This window comes from Canis lupus, chromosome 26 (genome assembly GCF_003254725.2).
Source record: "Canis lupus dingo isolate Sandy chromosome 26, ASM325472v2, whole genome shotgun sequence".
Lineage (NCBI taxonomy): Eukaryota > Metazoa > Chordata > Mammalia > Carnivora > Canidae > Canis > Canis lupus.
In genome coordinates this window covers 37,115,411-37,135,542 of record NC_064268.1, presented here as the reverse complement: position 1 = coordinate 37,135,542, position 20,132 = coordinate 37,115,411, and the positions used below count along the sequence as shown (strand labels likewise).

General features: G+C 35.0%; 1 protein-coding gene across 5 annotated transcripts in view; it reads right to left on the bottom strand.

Annotated features, from left to right (window-relative positions):
- PTEN (phosphatase and tensin homolog) overlaps nt 1–20,132 on the bottom strand; it is a 106,362-nt gene that overhangs the window by 31,384 nt on the left and 54,846 nt on the right. For 4 of the 5 annotated variants that reach the window (XM_049102000.1, XM_025441428.3, XM_025441431.3 and 1 more), the window contains 2 exons: nt 6,545–6,589; nt 756–799 (listed from right to left, as the gene is read on the bottom strand). Coding sequence is in view for 3 of the 5 variants with exons in the window: in XM_025441428.3 (XP_025297213.1) it covers nt 756–799; nt 6,545–6,589 (89 nt within the window). In the remaining 2 variants the exon portion in view is untranslated. The remainder of the gene's footprint in view (nt 1–755; nt 800–6,544; nt 6,590–20,132) is intronic. The other variant, XM_025441429.3, reaches the window with a different exon arrangement.

Here is a 20,132-nt window from a genome sequence, read left to right as displayed (position 1 = left end):
AAAATTCTTAGTGGATCTGTACTGGCTCTCAACCATTAATGCTTCTGAATTCTCAAAGCAGCTGTCGGAAAGTCCGTTCTGGATTTTCAGAAGGCATCAATGGCAAGCACATCAACATGTAGCTCACGGAATCCAGCTTCTCTTTCTGTCACGGTAGCATCTGCCGGGCTTCTCTCTACTCTCCAGGTCTCTTATGGCTCAAAGGGTTCCACAAACAGAGATGGAAGTTCCTTTGTGGGCTCTCAGAGGAATTCACTATCCCTGGAGAAGAACCCATTCAAAGTAGCTCCTGCTCGCATCTGTCAGGTTCCTCTTATCCATATTTGTCACATACCCTTCTCCCTGACTGGCCCCTGTCACGGTTCCACAGTTATTAAGTGGCTCTGCTTTCTCTTAATCTCTTACTGCTACTCTGCTCTATCTATAATTTCTTACTGTTACACCAAATGCCTCCAACAGTAGATATAACCCTCTCTTCATTTTATTGTTAGTCTAGACATTTTTCCTAATTCTTACAGTCTACTCTGCTATTTAGTATTCCTACTAGTACTGGCAGGTTTATTTGGTAATTGCTTCCTACAACACAAGAACAAAATTACATTTGTTTTCCAAATTGTCAAAGACCATCTTTAAGACAAATATTTATTTACCTCACTTAATAATTGAGATTATTCATTACTGCTATGACTGTTAAGATTTAGTGTACTGGTTTTAAGTTATATAACATAATACATTACTCAGCAGTTAATACCTACCTCTGCAGTTAAATTTGGCGGTATCATAATGTCTTTCAGCACACCTAAAAGAAAAGTTTAAATGTGACCTAGTTATTTTTTGCACTGGCAAAAAAAAGTAACAAACATTTTCTGAACTGTTTTAATGGATCAGGCATCACACTGTTTTGTATTAACTATTTCTTTCAATCCTACAAATCCTATGAAGTAGGCAGTGTCTTTATCTCCATTTTACAATTAAGGAAATCAAGGCTTAAAATGTTAAGTGTATGCAATCATACCTTAGCTTACACACTTGCTTAAAAACTTGTGATGCCACAAATGCACAACACTGTAAATTCAGTTGCTGCATCTGTACCTTCAAATTTCATTTATGGCATTCTGCATGCTAAGGGAATTTATTTTTGATTTCACCAAGTATATACAAACAACTATTTTCAACATTGTCTTCAACTCAGAGTTGAACATAGTTTTCTCAAACTATTATTTTAAAAGCTATTATTTTTAAAATAGTAAAATAAGAGTAAAAAAAAGTAAAAGAATCTACTCAAAAACACTCACTAAAAAATTTTTAGGCCAGACCTTTCTCTCTTTAGAGAAGCCAAAGGTCATCTTTTTCAATAATCTCTCAGGTTAATGAGTTTTAATTAAAGTCTGAGAGTAATGAAAGAGTAATAAGTAAAATAAATCTACAACAGTAAAATGTTGACTCAGCATTACATATAGAATACTAAAATTTGTCTTTTTTAATGGCAGTGACATGTTTGTCATCATGTACTGGTTCACTCATGATTAATAGGTGTATTTATAAATATTAATAAGGCTCTGAAAGGGATCCTGTACTTTAGTTTGTGGTCAGCAAAATAATGGTAACTACAGCTACTAACCAAGTGAGATGTTTTTTAAAAAATTATTTCAAATAAAAAAAATTATTTCAAATAAAAACTTAGCATTTTAAAACAAATAAAGGTCTACAATCCCTTAATCTCCAATTCCAAAATCCCAGAAGTTTGAGACATCTAACATTTTATGTTAAACTATGACAAACTCAATTGTAGCAGAACCTGAGTTTATGACACTGTATGCATTCTTCAACTAATACACTTAAAGAGTCAAACACTTCATGCTAGGTACTGCTACAAAGCCCACTGCTGTGTTATGTAATACAAAGCAGTATATGCTTCCATATTACCCTTCTGCAAGGGGAAAAATCCCGAATGCTGAAACACAACTGGCTCTAAGAGGTTCAAGCAAGTGATGGTGGTAATACATTTTACATTTAAGGAATTCTAAAAATATCTGTATAGTTCATCTACTTCAAACAGTTTTAAATCCAAATCCATATGAAAGTTGAATCATAAACAAATTAGAATCCACCAATTTCTAACTTGTCAGACCTGAAATAAATTGACTTTCATACTACTGCTTAAAACAAAGATTTTCCCCTTTTTTTGCATATTATAATTTAGTATATTGAGTTTTGCTCAAAAAAAACTTACTTAGTAATGCCATATGCACATTTATGTATCTTTGCTAAATAATTTCATACTTACTCATACACAGAACACAACAGGTAAGAGGAAGACTGACCAAGAAAATAGTCATGTTTTACATTTTCTTTAGTACAGACTAAAGAAGAGGTCTGATTAACAGTGAAGAATCCATAACAGAATATTTTATAAGGAATCATATAAAGATAGGATTCAGAAGGTGAGAGAGAAGGAGTAAGCTAGGAAATAATTCTAAGAAGCTGGTCTCATGGCAGCACAACAAAAAAAAAAATAAACATTCTGACTTTCATGTAGCTTTAGTTCTCTAAAATTCCCATGCTTCTTCAGAAGCTCATGTTTGGTTTGATAAACATTGCTTAAGACTACCATCATAAACTGATTCTCAAATATTACTGGTAAGAGGAGGAAATGGAGGAGAAGTGGAAATGAGCTATTCCATGTCTACTAGATGTACACACGTTACAAAGGAGTTTCCATGTTTTTTAATTTCATAGTCACAACCATGTAACAGAAAATATAATCTCCATCTTAAACGTGAGAAAGCTAAGATTTAGAAGAGCATTAAAACCCTTGTCCCAAACTACAATATGCAAGTGGAAGGGACAGGACTCAAACCCAGTATCTCTGGTTAAAAAGTCAAAGTTTTTCCAGCACTGCTCCATACTTCCCATTTAAAATAAAAAATTGCCACCAACAGTTTAAAAAAAAAAAAAGCAATAACAAATTCTACCCAAAATCAGCCTTCCTACAAGAGTAGTATTTGGCACAAAAGATAGAACAAAAAAGTGATCATGAAAACATGAAAAGGTTATGAAAATCTCTACAGGTATGGATACTGGGGCCAGTAGTGATGGAAGCGATCTGGAGGAAGGGTTGCTAGGGTAAGAATGATGACTCTTCTTAACTGACAAGTCTCTCAACAAGTCTTCATTACAAACCAAAATTGAAGATACATAAATGGAAAATGGGATTTGACTGAGACAAGTATTAGGTAGATCTGACCATTTATACTTCCTTATAATTAAAATTCAATTTAAAAGATACCACTTTAAAAAATCTTCACCTTATATTGGCTTACATGAGACAAGAGAGATGAAGAAGCATTGAAAGAGTTTTTAATGAAGCAGGAGACAGAAGGTGAATGAAGAGAGAAGACTACTAACAGGAAAAGCTTCCAGAGAAATGAGACTTGCCAAAGACTCAGCCAGATAAGTAAGTCTCCTCTGTAACTCTCTTCAACATCACTAGCCCAGCTTACAAAAGAAAACTTAACAGGTAAAAATTAACAGCTAAAGGTTCTTCACCTAATGACCGAGAGCTATATGCCAAACAGAAAACACGATGATATACAGTAACCCTTTTTTATTTTTTTTACAGTAACCTTTTTAAAACAAATATCCAGTGATCATTTAAGCTTCTCAAAAAGAAAGGCAAGAACTGTATTACACCTCTATCCCCATCCCCCCCCCCTTCCTCTACCCCCACCGGCCTAAAGGTTATAGAGAGGAACTTACAAAAAATGAAATACACACACTTGCACAAAACAAACTAATTTACTAAGTATCATCATACACGAATTTAATTAATGATATGATGCTAATTTTGTCCTTTCTTAAAATAATTTACTAAATGTTTGATAATATAAAGACATAAACAGGTAGTCAATTATTAAAAGTCCGTATTAAGAACTGTTCTTCACCCACATGTTATAACGGTCATAAAAGGTTTAATTTACCATTAAATACATGTCTAGTGTACATATCTTAAGACTTTTCAATTTATATATGTTTGCAAAGGCATACATCACACGTAATTAACATCCCCAAAATAAAAGAAATAAAATAGAAACATCTGCTGCTTGCCAGACCCACCTACCCAGAGCCAGAAATACAAACAGGGTAGAAAGAAGGTGAAGAATGAAAAGTGACATCAGAACTCAAAACATGCCACAACCTGGTAGTTCCAGAAATTTCTGAAGTAACATTTCCGGGAGGTTAAAACAAACAATGACAACGACGATGACAACAAAACCAGAAAGGGAAGACTGGCAGAAACAGTGGGTGGTCTGCTACCATATGTACCTGTGTGACCTTGTTCAAATCACTTAACCTCTCTATAGGCCTCAGATTCCCCATCTGTAAAATGAGAAGGTTGGACTAAATGATCTCTTTCAGGTACTTTCCAGTTCTGAAAGTCTATGAGTCCGTTTAGTGGAGTGGGGAAGGGGAGCCGAAGTGTATAGGTATACACACACACACCAGAAGCTACTCTCCACTAATAACCAGACAGTTCATTAACTCTGGGGTCCAATGTTTAGAAATACAAAAACAAACGGGCAGCCAAGTTCCCAGACCAGCTCCCGATGCCACCTTTAACATGATAATGTTAAGTGAACCACAGAAGTGACAGTGCAACCCTGCGTCCTAAATTCTGGAAGCAGGAAGCCACTGAATACAGGAATGAAAAGAATTTCCTTCCCTTTCTTTGGATATAATGTTAAACTCGAATAAAATTTTTAAAAAGGTAGAATTTGTCTTTGTATCTTTCTACCTTCCTTCTGGGACTCTAAATGCCTCATCTTGAGAGTCTGAACCTGACATGACTCACTTAATGGACTGCAGCTTTTGACAATTTTTGTCTTGGGCTTTTTTTCTTTTTTTAAACTTAACTTCTGAATCTAGTTTTTCAAAAAGTATAAAGCTTTGTGGTTTTTATTTTCCTCCACGGAAACATTCTGGCATCTGCAACAAGGTTTGTCAAAGGAGCTTAATCAGAATGAGAAGAAGATATATGCACGGATCATTTGGACCTGGGGCCCATCTACAGTCACGTCTCTGCAGCACCTTTGTCTTTCACTTTGTTCCCTGTCACCAGCACAACCTACACACACACACACCCCATAATCTGACCATCACACACTGATTATCTGCCATATTCTAAACACTACAACATGCCAACAAGCCTCTTCCATGCCATCCACTCTGCCCACGATGCCACGCCCTTCCCCACTGGGAGGCCTGCAGGACAGCCTCTGCAGATTCTTTCACCCCAGCTCCAACATGCCTTTCTTTATTGAAAACTTTCCTACAGAATACAAGTACTATTTCCACTGTTCTCCGCACAGCTCTCTTCTTTACAACAGTTCCTTCTTCTGCAACACCATGTCCACCTATCACACCAGACTATAAACTACACAGACTGAAACTGTATCTTATTCACCTCTTCCACCAACAAGTTTTACGTTTTAGGATGTCTACATGTGGCAAACACAGCATTAATGTTTGCTTCTTTGTGAATCTATGGAAATTAGTGAAAACTCATCAGGAGAAATAATAATGGCGTCTACCTCACTCTCAGGTTTTCTAAGGTCTTACCAGGTCTTATCAGAACAAGGCACATACAACCTTCTATCCTTTTTAGTGATGATTTAAATGCCCCCTGAAGGCAGAAGAGGATCTTGCTCTTACATTGGATAAATAAATTCTACAGAAACTGTGACAGTGAATTAGGAAACATAACTTCAGATTAAAATTTTTCCTGTTGCATAATTTACAGACATCATATAGGAAAAATAAAAACCAGATAGAAAAATAACACATTTTATATATCATTTTTTAAAAGGTAGAAAATGGTTATTTTGGGAAGGAATAATAGTCTTTTAAAGGCAAAAATGATAAAATATTTTCTTCCCATTTTTTTGTTCTTTTTTTTCCTTTTCACATCCCTACTCACAAAGTCAGAAAGAAAAACAAAAGGTTAAAGATAAGCTAGCTGTACCAAAGCAGGCAATCCTTACATCCCTGCACCAGACAAGACAAACCACCCAATTCAACAATTTTACGTGACTTATTCATGTTATATACAGTTACAGAATAACTTATGTTATATACAGTCATTTCAATCAAATGACCCAAAGACATTAACAAAGAATAAACAAAACTATACCCACTCTGAAGCGTACCTCCATGGAAGATGTTATTACTACTTTAACAGAAAAGCTCTCCTGTGAATTACACTTCAAGTTACTGCATGGTTATTGGCTCAAAGATGGGCTAGATGCCAAGTCATTTAAAGCAGATCAAGTAACGCGAATGTATGCCAACATTGTTTTGACCTCATCACTACACTTTCAGAATGACCTAACAATGCTCTTAATCAGACTTCTTGGACTAATTGTTTTAGGAACACAATTCTGTTAAAATGTATCTTTAACTCTACCTGATTCTACAAGGAAATAACTTTCACTTAATAGTTATTTTAGAAGATATTTGCAAGCATACAAATAAAAAACATACTTACAGATTGTATATCTTGTAATGGTTTTTATGCTTTGAATCCAAAAACCTTAAAACAAAACAAACAAACAAAAAGCCACCATTAACAAAAATGAGCTAACATTTGAAATTACATTTATACTATTGAGAAAACCTAAAAAAGATTCCATTTTTCCTAATCTCAAATACCATTTAAGAAAAATATATAAATAAATTCCAATAAATATTCCCTTCATGGGCTTACTCTAGTAATCAGGTCATCCTTAAATAATTATTACATTACACAGATTTATACAATCTGAAGTAAAGCCAGAGCTTTTCATAGAATAAATATTTTCATAACCTTCTTCTCTTCGTTCTAACATTATGAGGTTGGGTATTAAGAAATAAGTTATTTAAAAGGTAGTGTTAGCACTTAGCTCAAGTTCACCTAGCTCATACAGATGTGTGAGAAACAGGTGCAATCGAGTAATCTTAAAAATAACCCTGAAAATTAAGCCATCATTTTCTTTCAAACTAGAAATCTTTTCACATTTGAAAGATGCAAGTAGTAACTATTAACTCTATACAAAGTTCATTAAGTACTTTCACATATATCTTCTCAGTCGACACTCAACAAATATCTGAGAGACAGAGTGTATCCACATTTTACAAATGAGGAAGTAGGTGTCAAAGAAATTACAAAACTTGCCCAAGGTCATACAGCTAGTTAAGTCAGAGAATCAAGACCAAAGACCTCTCCCCTCCAAACAATTAAGAAACTACACCAGAGCAACAATTACAGCCAACAAAAGTACTTCCCACGTGTTTTTTTTTACCATATTCAAGTCCTTTACACATATAAATATGTTTACTCTTAGGAGGTAGGTAATGGAGGAGAGGAATAGAGAACAGAATAAAAAGATAAAAACAAAAGAAAAGATTTAAAAAGATTTAAAGTCCAGGAGTTTCAACACATGAATAGGAGTTCCAGAAAACAGAAAACATAAGGAGAAGAAATTCAAGATACAATTTAAGAATAATACCCTAAACTGAAGGAATTTCCAAAATCAAAAGATACAATGAGTATTCAGCAAAAATGATGAAAATAGACCCAAATACAGGCATGTACAGCTCAGTGAAATTTCTGAATACTGAAGAGATAAACACAGAACCCTAGAAGAAGCGGGAGAGGAAAAGGTTTCATAAAAAGAATCTGGACTATAAATCAAGTGTGAATATATAATAAAGGCATTTTTAAATGAGAGAAGTCTCAGTAATTTTGCTGCCTACATATTCTCTCTCAGGAAGTTACTAGAAGACATGTTCCACCAAAACAAGGGTGGGAAACCATGAAAGATGACGATTCCAGGAACTGAAGAGTCCAACTCATGAGAAGGGAAAAAGGAATCCCCAGAATAATGGTGAAGGAAAGGAACATCCATCCCAAGCAGACAGTTATACCGCAAGCCTAGTGAACAACTGACCCAGATCAGGATGGATCAGAAGGCTCCTTCTGAAGAAGATTAAATCAACATAATGCCAAATATGCTGGAACATGTTGAGAGATTTATACAGTTTAGGGTTAAAGTTAAGAACATAGAAACTAAAGAAGCAGAGAGAGAAGGGGAGAGAGAGAATTTTAACTCCAAGGATAACAAAATGTTCAGGAAAAAACAGTTTATACTACTTCACTTAACTGTAAATAGCATTTATCTAGTAATAATCACATAAAAACCCAAATCTGATATAACCAAAAATACAATACTACTAGAAGGAGGGCTGAAAATATGTATGTAGTTGGGTAGAGGGGAAAAAGAGTTCATAAATTTGGATGTGAAAAATCATGCCATACAGTAATATGCGCATTACTTGTAATTTTGCCACTAAGTGAAATGATGCATTTTTAGGTCACTGTATAACTATTGCAAATGTCAAAATTTATTTACAATCAACACTTTAAAGTAAGTCCTTAGACTATAAATAGACTTTGTTTAATGTGTTAACTATAGTATTTTATCAGATATTTGCTTTTTAATATTTTCTGTACGATTATAACCAAAATGAACGTAACAGTGACTTTCTCTTATATCAACAAAACATTCTCTAACGGATTTAGTATGACAAGATGAGTTCCTCTTATTTCTGCAGAGTCAGGCCCTCCTTCCATAAACCACTCAGCAGTTTCTAGAACAGGCTCGTTCCTTGCATGAGCACTGTTTCATCAAGGGCTTCAGGTCACTAGTATTTTTTTTTTAATGGTATGCTTTCATGTTTTCATTCCTTGATACGCATTCCTATCAATATTATCTTTTATTTAAATTTATTGAGAACATGTATTAAGTACCTGAAATTGCTCTTGCTTCCCTAGAATAAGATGATTTATGAACTACTGTCTCTGCTATCAAAGTAAGAAAAGAGTAATCAACTAGATTATCAGTGAGAATAAAGTTTAGCTGCGAGAAACAAAAGGGAGGGGGCCTCATAAACAAATACGCTACTAAATATACTAAATACACTACTCTCTCACATAAATTTCAGGATTAGTAGTCTACAATTGGTTGGGTAGATTTGTTTCATCAAGGACTGGAGCCCAGGACCCTTCTATCATATGCTCAGCCAACATGATAGTCCACAGTCCAAAACAATGTGCCATCATATACATAGCAAGAGCAGACGATAAAGGAAAGTTCCTTCAGGAACTTCACTTCTACTTAAAAACAACAGACCTCAAGTTATTACATTATCAAATCCAGCCACAGGGAAAGCTGAAATTACCACGGGCATTCTGGGAAAACATGTACACAGCAAACAAAACAAGCATTCTATTAATGAAGGGGAAATGAAGATGATCACTGATTTTCTCTAGTTTTTCTATTCTCTAACTTCAATTATCTCTAATCTTGATTTCCTTCTGCAAAACAAAAACAAATGACTAATATTAGTATAACAGGTGTACTTCTAATCCTAACTTAAAATCACTCTAAGAAGGGAGTCCATTTGCCAAAAAGGGACAATGGTATAAAAGACTAAGAATTCTTGCTAAGGGGCAGAGGGAAACAAAGGAAATTACTACTTTGTGGTTCTGGTGGTGGTGGAGAATAAACCCTAGAGAACAATGTTTCATTCTAATATTTCACGTGTACTTTTCTTTAAATATTTAAGGTATGTGTCACTTTTTACGATTTTTTTTTTTTAAGATTTTATTTATTTATTCATGAGAGAGACAGAGACAGAGGCAGAGACACAGGCAGAGGGAGAAGCAGGCTCCATGCAGGGAGCCCGACGTGGGACTAGATCCTGGGTCTCCAGGATCAGGCCCTGGGACTAAGGCGGTGTTAAACCACTGAGCCACCCGGGCTGCCCTGATTCTTCTGTTTAGCCCGCTTCTTCAACTAACCAAAGCAGCACTGATTTCTGCTAAGACGACTTCGATTCAACTATGAATATATTACAGAAAAAAGTGGTGCTACACACTCTTGGACTCTTGTCTTGTACCCTCTTATCAATCCCTATGCCATTTGTACTTTGGGAATTTTTCTTTAAACTGAGATAAAATTTATACACGGTGAAAACAGATCTTAGGTATACAACCAACTCAATCAAGACACAGAATACTTCCACCGCCCCAGAAAATTCTCTCACATCCATTTGCAGTCAAACCGCACTAAGCTCCCAAGGCAGCTAATATTCCCATAGATTAACCTGTCCTATTCTTGAACTTCATATAAATGTAATATATGTAATATATATGTAATATATAATATGTAGTCTTTTGTAACTGGCTTCTTTCATTTAATCTAATGTTTTACAGATTTATCCCTGTTACACGTACCAATAGTTCATTCCTTTTATTCTAAGTATGATTCCATTGTGTGGCTACACAATCATTTGATGGATATTTATGATGCTTACAGTTTGGGGTTATTATGAATAAGTATATAAACATTCTTGTGCAAGACTTGTGGGGACACACATTTTCTTTGAGTAAATAAGTAATAACTCGAAGTGGAGTTGCTGGGTCATAAGGTAGATAGGGTAGGTGTATATTTAGCCTCATAGGAAACTACTAAAGAATTATACCATTTTACAATCCTATCTGCATTTTAAGAGTTCCAGTTGCTCCACAGTCTCATCAATATTTGGTGCACAGTCTTTCCAATGGATATAAAATGGTATCTTTCTTTTTTTAAAGATATTATTTGTCAGAGAGAGAGAACACAAGCAGGGGGAGCGGCAGGCAGAGGGCAAAGCGGGCTCCCCGACGCAGAACTCAATCCCAGGACCCTGGTATCATGACCTGCGCCTAAGACAGACGCTTAACTGACTGAACCACCCCGGCATTCCTATAAAATGTTATTATTGTGGTTTTAAATTTCCTTTCCCTGATGACTGATATTAAGCATATTTTCATTTGTTGATTAGCCATTTTTATACCTTCTTCTTTGAAATGTCTGTTCAAGTCACAGGCTCATTCCCCAACCCACCCCCAGTTGGATTAACTGGTTTTTTATTATTGATTTATAGAAGTCTTTTATATATTCTGGGTAAAGGTCTTTTATCAGATATACACATTGACATAAATATTTGCTCCCTATCTATGACTTGTCTTTTCATTTCCTTAATAATGTGTCTTGACAATCAACAATTTTAAATTCTGATAAAATCCAATATATTAAATTTTTCTTTTGTTTAGAATTTTGTACTCTAAGAAATCTTTCTCTATCCCTAGAGTTCACAAAAATACTCTTATGCTTTCTTCTTGAAGCTTTATCCTTTTAGCTTTTTCTCAGTTTGCATTTTAATTTGGTTCAAAATTCAAAAATTTAGATAAATGCTAAGGATAACTGGGATAACCGAGACAAGAACAAATTATCTGAAGAACAGTAACTATAAAATTCAGAAAACAACAACTCATTGCTAAATGTCATATCTTTTCCTCCAAGGGTTCTTGTTTTTGGGGGGGGAGAAAAAATGAATAAGCAGGAAATGATCTGCAAAACATAATTTTCTCACAGAAAGCCTACAATTTAAATGTGAGCAGAGAAAAAGGTGTTTTGAAGGATTAAAATTCACTTTTAGTTCATTCTGGGTCTATAACGTTAAGTAATCCAAATACATAAATAAGTAAAGATACACACATCCTATAGCCCAATCCAGGGAACACGATTCACACGTGGCAGGCCTGCACACATTCTGAAGTGAGGTCAAAATACCAAAATGGACACAACAGTTATCAAAAGTTCTCAGGGAGAGATGGAGGCTTTCACTATACACCTTCAACATTTCTGCAACTGTGCTGTCAAGACTTAAGTGTACACTACTTTCAAAAGAAAAAAAAGTTTCCTGTCCTACTTTATTTTCCAAATAAGTACAGAATTGAAGTTATATATCACATTATTTTACCTTCAAAAAGTGGGCTTGATGAGCTTAGAAATCCAACTGCTTTTGAACAGTGTATTTTAGTTTACCTAAATATTTTCATATACTATTTTTGAATTAGAAAAAAATGGAAACCAGGTTTTTTTAAGTGTGACAACAGTCCTCGAGAAATAGTTTTAATGAGATTCATGCAATTCTTGTTTATAAAGACTCACAAGGCTTTTTAAAAATTATATCTTCATTCATACTGAGCCTGTCCTGAGGACATTTAAAAAAACTATTAGCATATACTATCACAAAACCGCAAATCTGATCTCAGTGAAAAACAATGATTAACTAACAAAACAATTTGTTAAAATGCTGATAAATGCTCTTTAAATCCCTCATACAGGCACAGCCATAAAATAAAAAGCCCAATTTTTAATCCCATCATGACACTTACTGTGTTACTTCAGGTGCCTAAAATATTATATTCAAACCCAGTTTTTCATTCTCTTTTAAATTACAAGTATTATTTATCAGAGGCACAAGTGCTGAGAATTTCTGCTTCCCACTCCTACATTTTCCTACATTCCACTCATGAAGTACTGAGAACTTACTAAATAAATAGCCTTAATGATTTCTTTTAACATGCATTTTTTAAAAAGATTTTATTTATTTATCCATGAGAGACACAGAGAGAGAGAGAGGCAGAGACACAGGCAGAGGGAGAAGCAGGCTCCCTGTGGGGAGCCCAATGCAGAACTTGATCCCAAGACCCCGGGATCACGCTCTGAGCCAAAGGCAGAGGCTCAACCACTGAGCCACCCAGGTGCCCCTAACATGCATTTTTAAAAAATCACCTTAATTCTAGAGGTGACCTTTCATAAAATTAAATATTGCACAAAATAATACTGATTGGTCTAGTAAACAGAAATACACTAGAAATGGCAAATAGGCATCTAGGTGGTGGTGGTGGTGGTGGTGGTGGCGGCGGCGGCGGCGGCCGGAGTGGCTTGTTGGTTTGCAAAATCAAGGCTATTAAAACAACATCCAGGTTAGAGGCTGGGGAAGAATAAGAAAATGATTAGCAATATCTACCATCAGTCAGGAAGAGAGAATATGTAAAACTTTTCACCTGCTTTTGCCATTTCTGGAAAAAAAAATTAATACAAATTTATGGGTAAAATTCAGTAAAAAGCAGAATTTAAACATTATAAATTACTTTATAGTATGTAAGTTTATTGTAACCAAATTACAGGTGTTAAATAAGCTGGCTCTTAAAATCTTTTTATATTGATCTTCAGTATTAAGGGGTCATCTATTATAAATTTTCTTGTAGTGGCATGCATATACTTTTGACTATTACAGAGCATCTGGAACAGGAATGATCTTCTTGCTACAAGCAAATGTAAAACTGGGCAAAATGTAGGAGGTAACGATTTTAGGCACTAAACAGAAGGCAGCACAGGTTTGTGATCTTTCAGAATAAAGAAACAAGGTAACTCCCATGACTGCCTTACTTTCAGTGTTGAGGCTCTCTTCTGACACAGCAGAAGGCAACAGAACAAATGGAACAAAGGTTTCACTGAGGTAAAAGGCAGAGATTTGAGTTTGGGGTGTTAAGGCAGCTAAAGTTTGTGGAACAGAATAGTAGAGAAAAGGAATTGAACAGGAGAGCCTCAGAAGTCTGCAGAGAAATTCACCTCTGGTCCTTGGCCAAGGGTTGGGATGCATATATGCAGGATCTGAAAGCATAATGGAGAGGACACCAGAGATAGCAGAGCCAGGAGGAGACGTTTTGGCCCAGCCAGAATGGACAGACTTCATTTTAAGGACTCCAGGTATTCAGCTGAGACCCCAGAAAGGCCACACCTTAGAACTGAGGATCATGCCCTAAGACAAAAGACAAAACTGAAATAGGCCTGCCTTAACAAAGAAAAACCAAGCCTGATGAAACCAGAAGATTAATCGTTAATTTAAAGGACTGCCAAGAGGATCCCTGGGTGGCTCAGAGGTTTGGCGCCTGCCTTTGGCCCGGGGCGTGATCCTGGAGTCCCGGGATCAAGTCCCACATTGGGCTCCCTGCATGGAGCCTGCTTCTCCCTCTGCCTGTGTCTCTGCCTCTGTCTTTCTCTGTGTGTGTGTGTCTCATGAATAAAGAAAATCTTAAAAAAAAAAAAAAAAAAAAAAGGAAACAAGTGGATTCAGTCACATTAAAAAAACCCTACACAACAGACAAAAACACAGTAACAAAAAGAAAATAAATAAATAAATAAATAAATAAATAAATAAATAAATAAAAATAAAGGACTGCCAAAATGAAACTCAACAACCTTAAAGAAAGTAACAATCCAGACTCCCTACAATATATCAGTCATGACATTCAACATACAATTAAAATTTATTAGACATGCAAAGCAGAAAAACATGACCCATAACCAAGAGAAAAAAGCAGTCAATACAAACCAATTCCATGATGAATCAGATGTTGGAATTAGCAGATAGGGATCTGAAAGTAGCTATTATAAATACATACACGAATGTAAAGGAAGATGATTACAGTAAGTGAATGGATGGAGAGTCTCAACAAAGATACAAAAACCATAAAAGACAGACATTCTAAGCCTCACATGTTCAGTCTGGAAAGAAACATCTACTCTTTTAACAGAAGACTGGGGACTGCAGATGTGGCCAACTGCGTTTTTCAAGAATGACTGCATCCTGCATCCCACATCCCACATGGCTCTCCATTCAACCTAACTTTAACACTTTTCCCATCGACGATTTTTCAAGAGCTAAGAGATAATCCACTGAAGGGCTTTTTGTAGACTAAATCTATTCTAGTGAATTAAATTCAAGTCTTACGTTAAAGCTTGAGAGTCATTCTGTTTCTTGAAGGCGAACTGGTATATCTCTGCTTGGTGCCAATACATAATGATACAAAAGCTTATATTATTAGAGCATTAGATTATTTTCAAAAGCTTGGAGAATTGATAAAAATTCATCTTACAAATATTTATCGAGTACTTCTGTGACAAGCACTACTGTAGATACAGTGTAGTACTGACAACTACAATCATAATAACAAATGCTCCTAGCAGTTTGAGAGAAACCCAGAAGCAAAAGCTCTTTAAGGTACCTCATTCAGAAAAGAGCCTAAGAATACTGGACAGTCCCTACTAATCCAAAAATAGATAAAAAAGAAAAATACAAATTTGAAAAGAAAAAAAAAACAAAATAATTGCTTATTTGCTACATTTTTCTGTAGCTAACTCACTACTTGGCACCATATTTACTTCTGCTGTATTCATGTTAAATTGAACTTTGCTCTTAGAACTCCAATATACCTATAGCTGCTACTGCTACTACTAAAACATGAAGTTGGGTTGCTGCTTTCCTTTTCAACACAGGAGTCATCTTTGCCTTAATCCCATTAACACAGGCAAGCTCCAAACATTCTAATCCGTAACTATTTTCTCCTAGTCATCTTCAGGTTGACAAACTTAAAATCAGTTATATATCCAATACAAGTAAAATATCTTGTTAAAAATGCACTCAACACTTGCCTGCACAGTACTGCCTTCTCTCTTACCTCAAGATAAACAAAAAAGCCAAAGTATGAATTTTATATTAAAATCTGATCAAAGACAATGATCCCCCAGTCGGAAAGAAAATCTCTCTCAAAAGAGGAATAAAACTAGAGAGAAAAGAAACAGCAGAGGAAGTGAACTATAACCCATTGAAAAAAAATTCAGAAGGCTGTTACTATGAATAAAAAACTGCCAACCATTTCTCCAAAGAAGTTATATCATTCTGCACTTTTACCAACATGGATTTGCGTTCCAGTTGATCTACATCCTTGCCAACCCATTAGCCCCTTAAGTTTTAGTAATCCCAGTAAAATATGAAAAAGTGCCTCATTATCTTACAATTTTCACTTTCCTGATGACTGATTTTGAATGTATTTTAATATGCGTATGTATCATTTATGTATCTTCTCTTGTAAAGTTTCTGTTCAAATCATTTGTCCTTTTCTTCATGGGGTTGTCCTCTAATGAATTTGTAAAATTATCTTTATATTGTGTTGAACTCAAGATACTACATATTTCAAATATTTCTCCCAGACTTGCTGTTTTTTTATTTTATTAATGATGTCTTTCAAACAACATAAGCTTTAAATGCTGATTAAGTCTAACTTGTGAATTTTTTTTACATAGTTAACTCCCTATGTACTAAGAAATCTTTGACTAAACCAAAGTCTGCAAAGATTTTTTTTTCCACAAAAATTTTCTTCTCTGTTTTAATCAATTAGTTCTATAGTCTTACATTTTACTTTTATGCTTCTATCTACAATCTGTCTGCATGTAACAGGAGATTTTTTATATCATGAGAAGTAGTCAATGTTCATATCATTTTTTATACTGACATGCAATTGTTCCAAAGCCATTTGTTAATATGAGTATCCTGTTCCCTGTGAATTCTCTTGGCATCTTTGTCTAACAATGTATGCGTTTTCCTGTAATCTCTATTTTGTTCCATTAACCTAAATACATATACTTTTTTTTCTTTTAATAATCTTATTAACCTAAAGACCCAGCAATTCTTTTCATGGATATTTAATTTAACCAAAAGAAATAAAAATATATGTCAACAGAAGTCCTGGACATGAATGCTCATAGTAGCTTTGTTCATAATAGACCCAAATTTGTAACAACCCAAATGTCCGTCACAGGTGAGTGGATAAATTATATGATAACCATACCATGGAATACTACTCTGCAATAAAAAGAAACAAGTTACTGATGCAAGCAGCTACCAGGGTAATTATGCTAAGAGAAAGAAACCAGACCAAAAAAAGTACCATACTATGTAACTGAATTCATATAAAATACTAACACAGGCAAACACTTAACTACAGTTAAGATTTAGAAACTGCCTAGAACCAGGGTTGGAGGACTGACTGCAGAGGGCCACGAAGAAAACTTTTATGGCAATAAAAATGTTCCAAATCTTGACTGCGGTGATGTTCACATGGATGTATATACATGTCAAAACTCACTGAACTATATACACTTAAAGTGAGTACATTTTTACCGCATATAAATTATACCTCAATAAAGTTGATTTTAAAAGTAATTTGAACATAACTACAAATATGTAAAATGCAACCCACCTCAAAATATGTCTAATGTATTTTGCTTAATACTAGAGATAGCAATAGAAGGAGTGTACCATCTTCAGGAGTGAGAACTTTTAGAATGAAAAGCAAAATGACACTAAGAATAACAGCACTGCGAAATAGAACTTTCCACAATGATGAAAATGTTCTGTATCTATGCTGTGTAGCACAGTAGCCACTAACCATATATAGCTAGTGAGTACTACTGCAAATGAAAATCAATGAGTAAACCTAACTAATTTAAATTTAAACATAAATACCTCTATGTAGCTAATAGCTAACATATTGGATAGCACAAGTCTAAAACAGGTAGATAAAAAATCCAATAGACCACAATACATATGTCTTAATAAAGTAGTGGAAATGGGTATATTCTTGGAAGAGGGAATAAAATTGAAATAGGAAAGATACAGTAATAACTGGGACTTAACAACAGTCAAAATAACTACTAAAAATATTTTCAACTATGTGCAGTTTTCTAACAAATTCCTGATATGTTTGATTAATTTTATCAGCAGATTAATAAAATAAAGAAGAAAACTAAAACTCTGGAAATATTTCTAACCAAGAATGAGGAACAAGTTTGAGTGGAAATGCCAGGAAACAGGGAGAAAGTGTTCATATAATTTTAGAGTTCACGTCAGACAAGGAAGGAAATACTGGCATAGTTAGATATGATACAGATCAGTAAAACAAATTTCAAAAGCTTCATTTAAATAACAGGCTATGAATTCATAACTCAAAATCTAGAAAGACTACAGAGAGACTTTACAAACTAAAATTCTATATAAACAATCACAAATGATAGTAGCTTTAAAAAGGCAAGTGAACAGAAATTATCTTAGAAAACCAATCAATACAGCTGCAGAGAATTTACTCACAATGTTCAGATTTAAAAGGTTCACAACCAGGAAAAAAGGGGGTAGGGGAATAATCCTAGATGAATACAAGAGAGCGTAAATAAAAGGACATAAAACTGGTAAAGACAAAAGAAAGGGCTTGGAGTGAGGAAAATGTCTGGATCAAAAAGAACATTAAATGAGGTAGACTCCACAGAGTAGACAGCGGTATGACACCAGAACCAGAAAACAAGCAGAACTCCTTAAAAAAAAAAAGTGTAGGAGCCACTAAATTCCCTTTCACTTCCATCATCCCTATCCAGGAGAATGTTGCTTTCATTTAATAACTCAAGAGTGGGTTTGTCTGGATTAAGAGTGTTTCAAAACTTGCTACTTAAGCAAGGTTATTTCTTAAAGAGTATTCATTCCTTAACAAACAACTATCAACAAAATCTTTGACATTCCATGATTATACATATTAGTAAAGCATATAGTTAGCAATCAGTAATTCAAAACAGGTAATAAATACATCAAGCTCTTTGTAACAGCTGCACCTGAATCTTACAGGTATAAAATTCAAAAGACTAGTGAGGTGGGGCATTATAAAACTGTCTGAACAAAGAATACCACTAACTTCCTTATTTTTCAAAGAGTTCATAAAAACCATTAAGGAAAAAAAGATATGACCAATAAACATCACAAAGTTACTTAATCTCATAATTAAAGAAATGCGATGAAAAATCAAATTACCAATAAATGCAAAAAGTTTTAAGCTTGATAGTATTCAGTTTGCCAAGACTGTGAACAGGGGAAAGACATTCTCAAACAAGTTGGTAAGAACACAAAATAATACTGTTTTTGAGGGTAAAAATTTAATCCATGGACCCATTGGTCTCAGCAACTCCACTGCTAAGAATTTACCTTCAGTAAATACTTAAAAAAGGACACCAAGATACATGTGTGAAAATGTTTATTAGAGTGCTATTTTCAATAGTAATAAAGAAATAGCCTAAATGTACATCAGAGGGGACTGTTTACTATGGAATGATAAATAAAATGGAATAACAGCCAATAACAAAATCAGTTCCATCTCCATGCCGGTATGGAAAATTCCTAAGTATGTTAAATGAAAAAAAGCAAGATGCAGAAGAGCATGCAATATGTTCCCATCTATTTTTCTTTTTAATTTTTATTTATTTATGATAGTCACACAGATAGAGAGAGGCAGAGACACAGGCAGAGGGAGAAGCAGGCTCCATGCACTGGGAGCCCGATGTGGGATTCGATCCCGGGTCTCCAAATAGTGCCCTGGGCCAAAGGCAGGCGCCAAACCGCTGCGCCATCCAGGGATCCCCCCATCTATTTTTCTTAAACAGTAGATAAAAGATGGAAATAATATCTTAAAGAACACCTGTAAGTTTTAAGTGTAGGTATCTTTAGGAAGAGAGTCTGAGGATAGAAGATATAAAGTAAGAGAAGTTTGTAGGAGATCTTCGTCCTCCTTAGGCTGCCCAGCATCCAAAACCATTCTAATCCGGAGACAGTTTCAAGAGACGAGAAGCAAATACTCCCTTCCCCATCTTTCTCCTCATGTGTGCAAGCATAAGACCAATCAGGTCCTCCTGCTCTGGACAGTGAATCCCAGGTGGTGAACAAGCAAGGTGCAGAGGACTCAGATCCCTCAAAGAGATCTCCAGAGAGCTGAAGGCTTCCGAGCACAGTCACCAAATGCAGTCATGGCAGGAGTACTTTGTATCCAAGCAGCAGTGTCCTAAGCAGAAAGCCCTTACTGTAACCTCCTGATCAGGCCTTGCTTCCTTCAGCTTCTGCAAATCCTTCCAAGCCTGGTTCTCTTAGCTATAAATTATCTAACATTTTACTTTTTCTTTTTTTATTTATTTATTCATGAGAGACACAGAGACGGAGAGGGAGAGAGAGACAGAGACACAGGCAGAGGGAGAAGCAGGCTTCTATATTATATATAATATATATAATCTATATATAAAATCTAGGTTATATATTCAACTATATTTTCCTTGAGTTGTTCTGCTTTATTTTGTTTTTTGCTTTTTGGGTTGTGGTTTTTGTGTGTGTGGGTTTTTTGTTTTTGTTTTTGTTTTTTTTTTGAGTGAGGTTTGGTAAAATACTTTTTGTGCTCCCTTAAATATGTGAACTTTACAATTTCTTATCTAGCACTTTGGGCAACAGTGAGACTGGCAGGAGAATAAACAATCTATTTAAAAGAAAATATC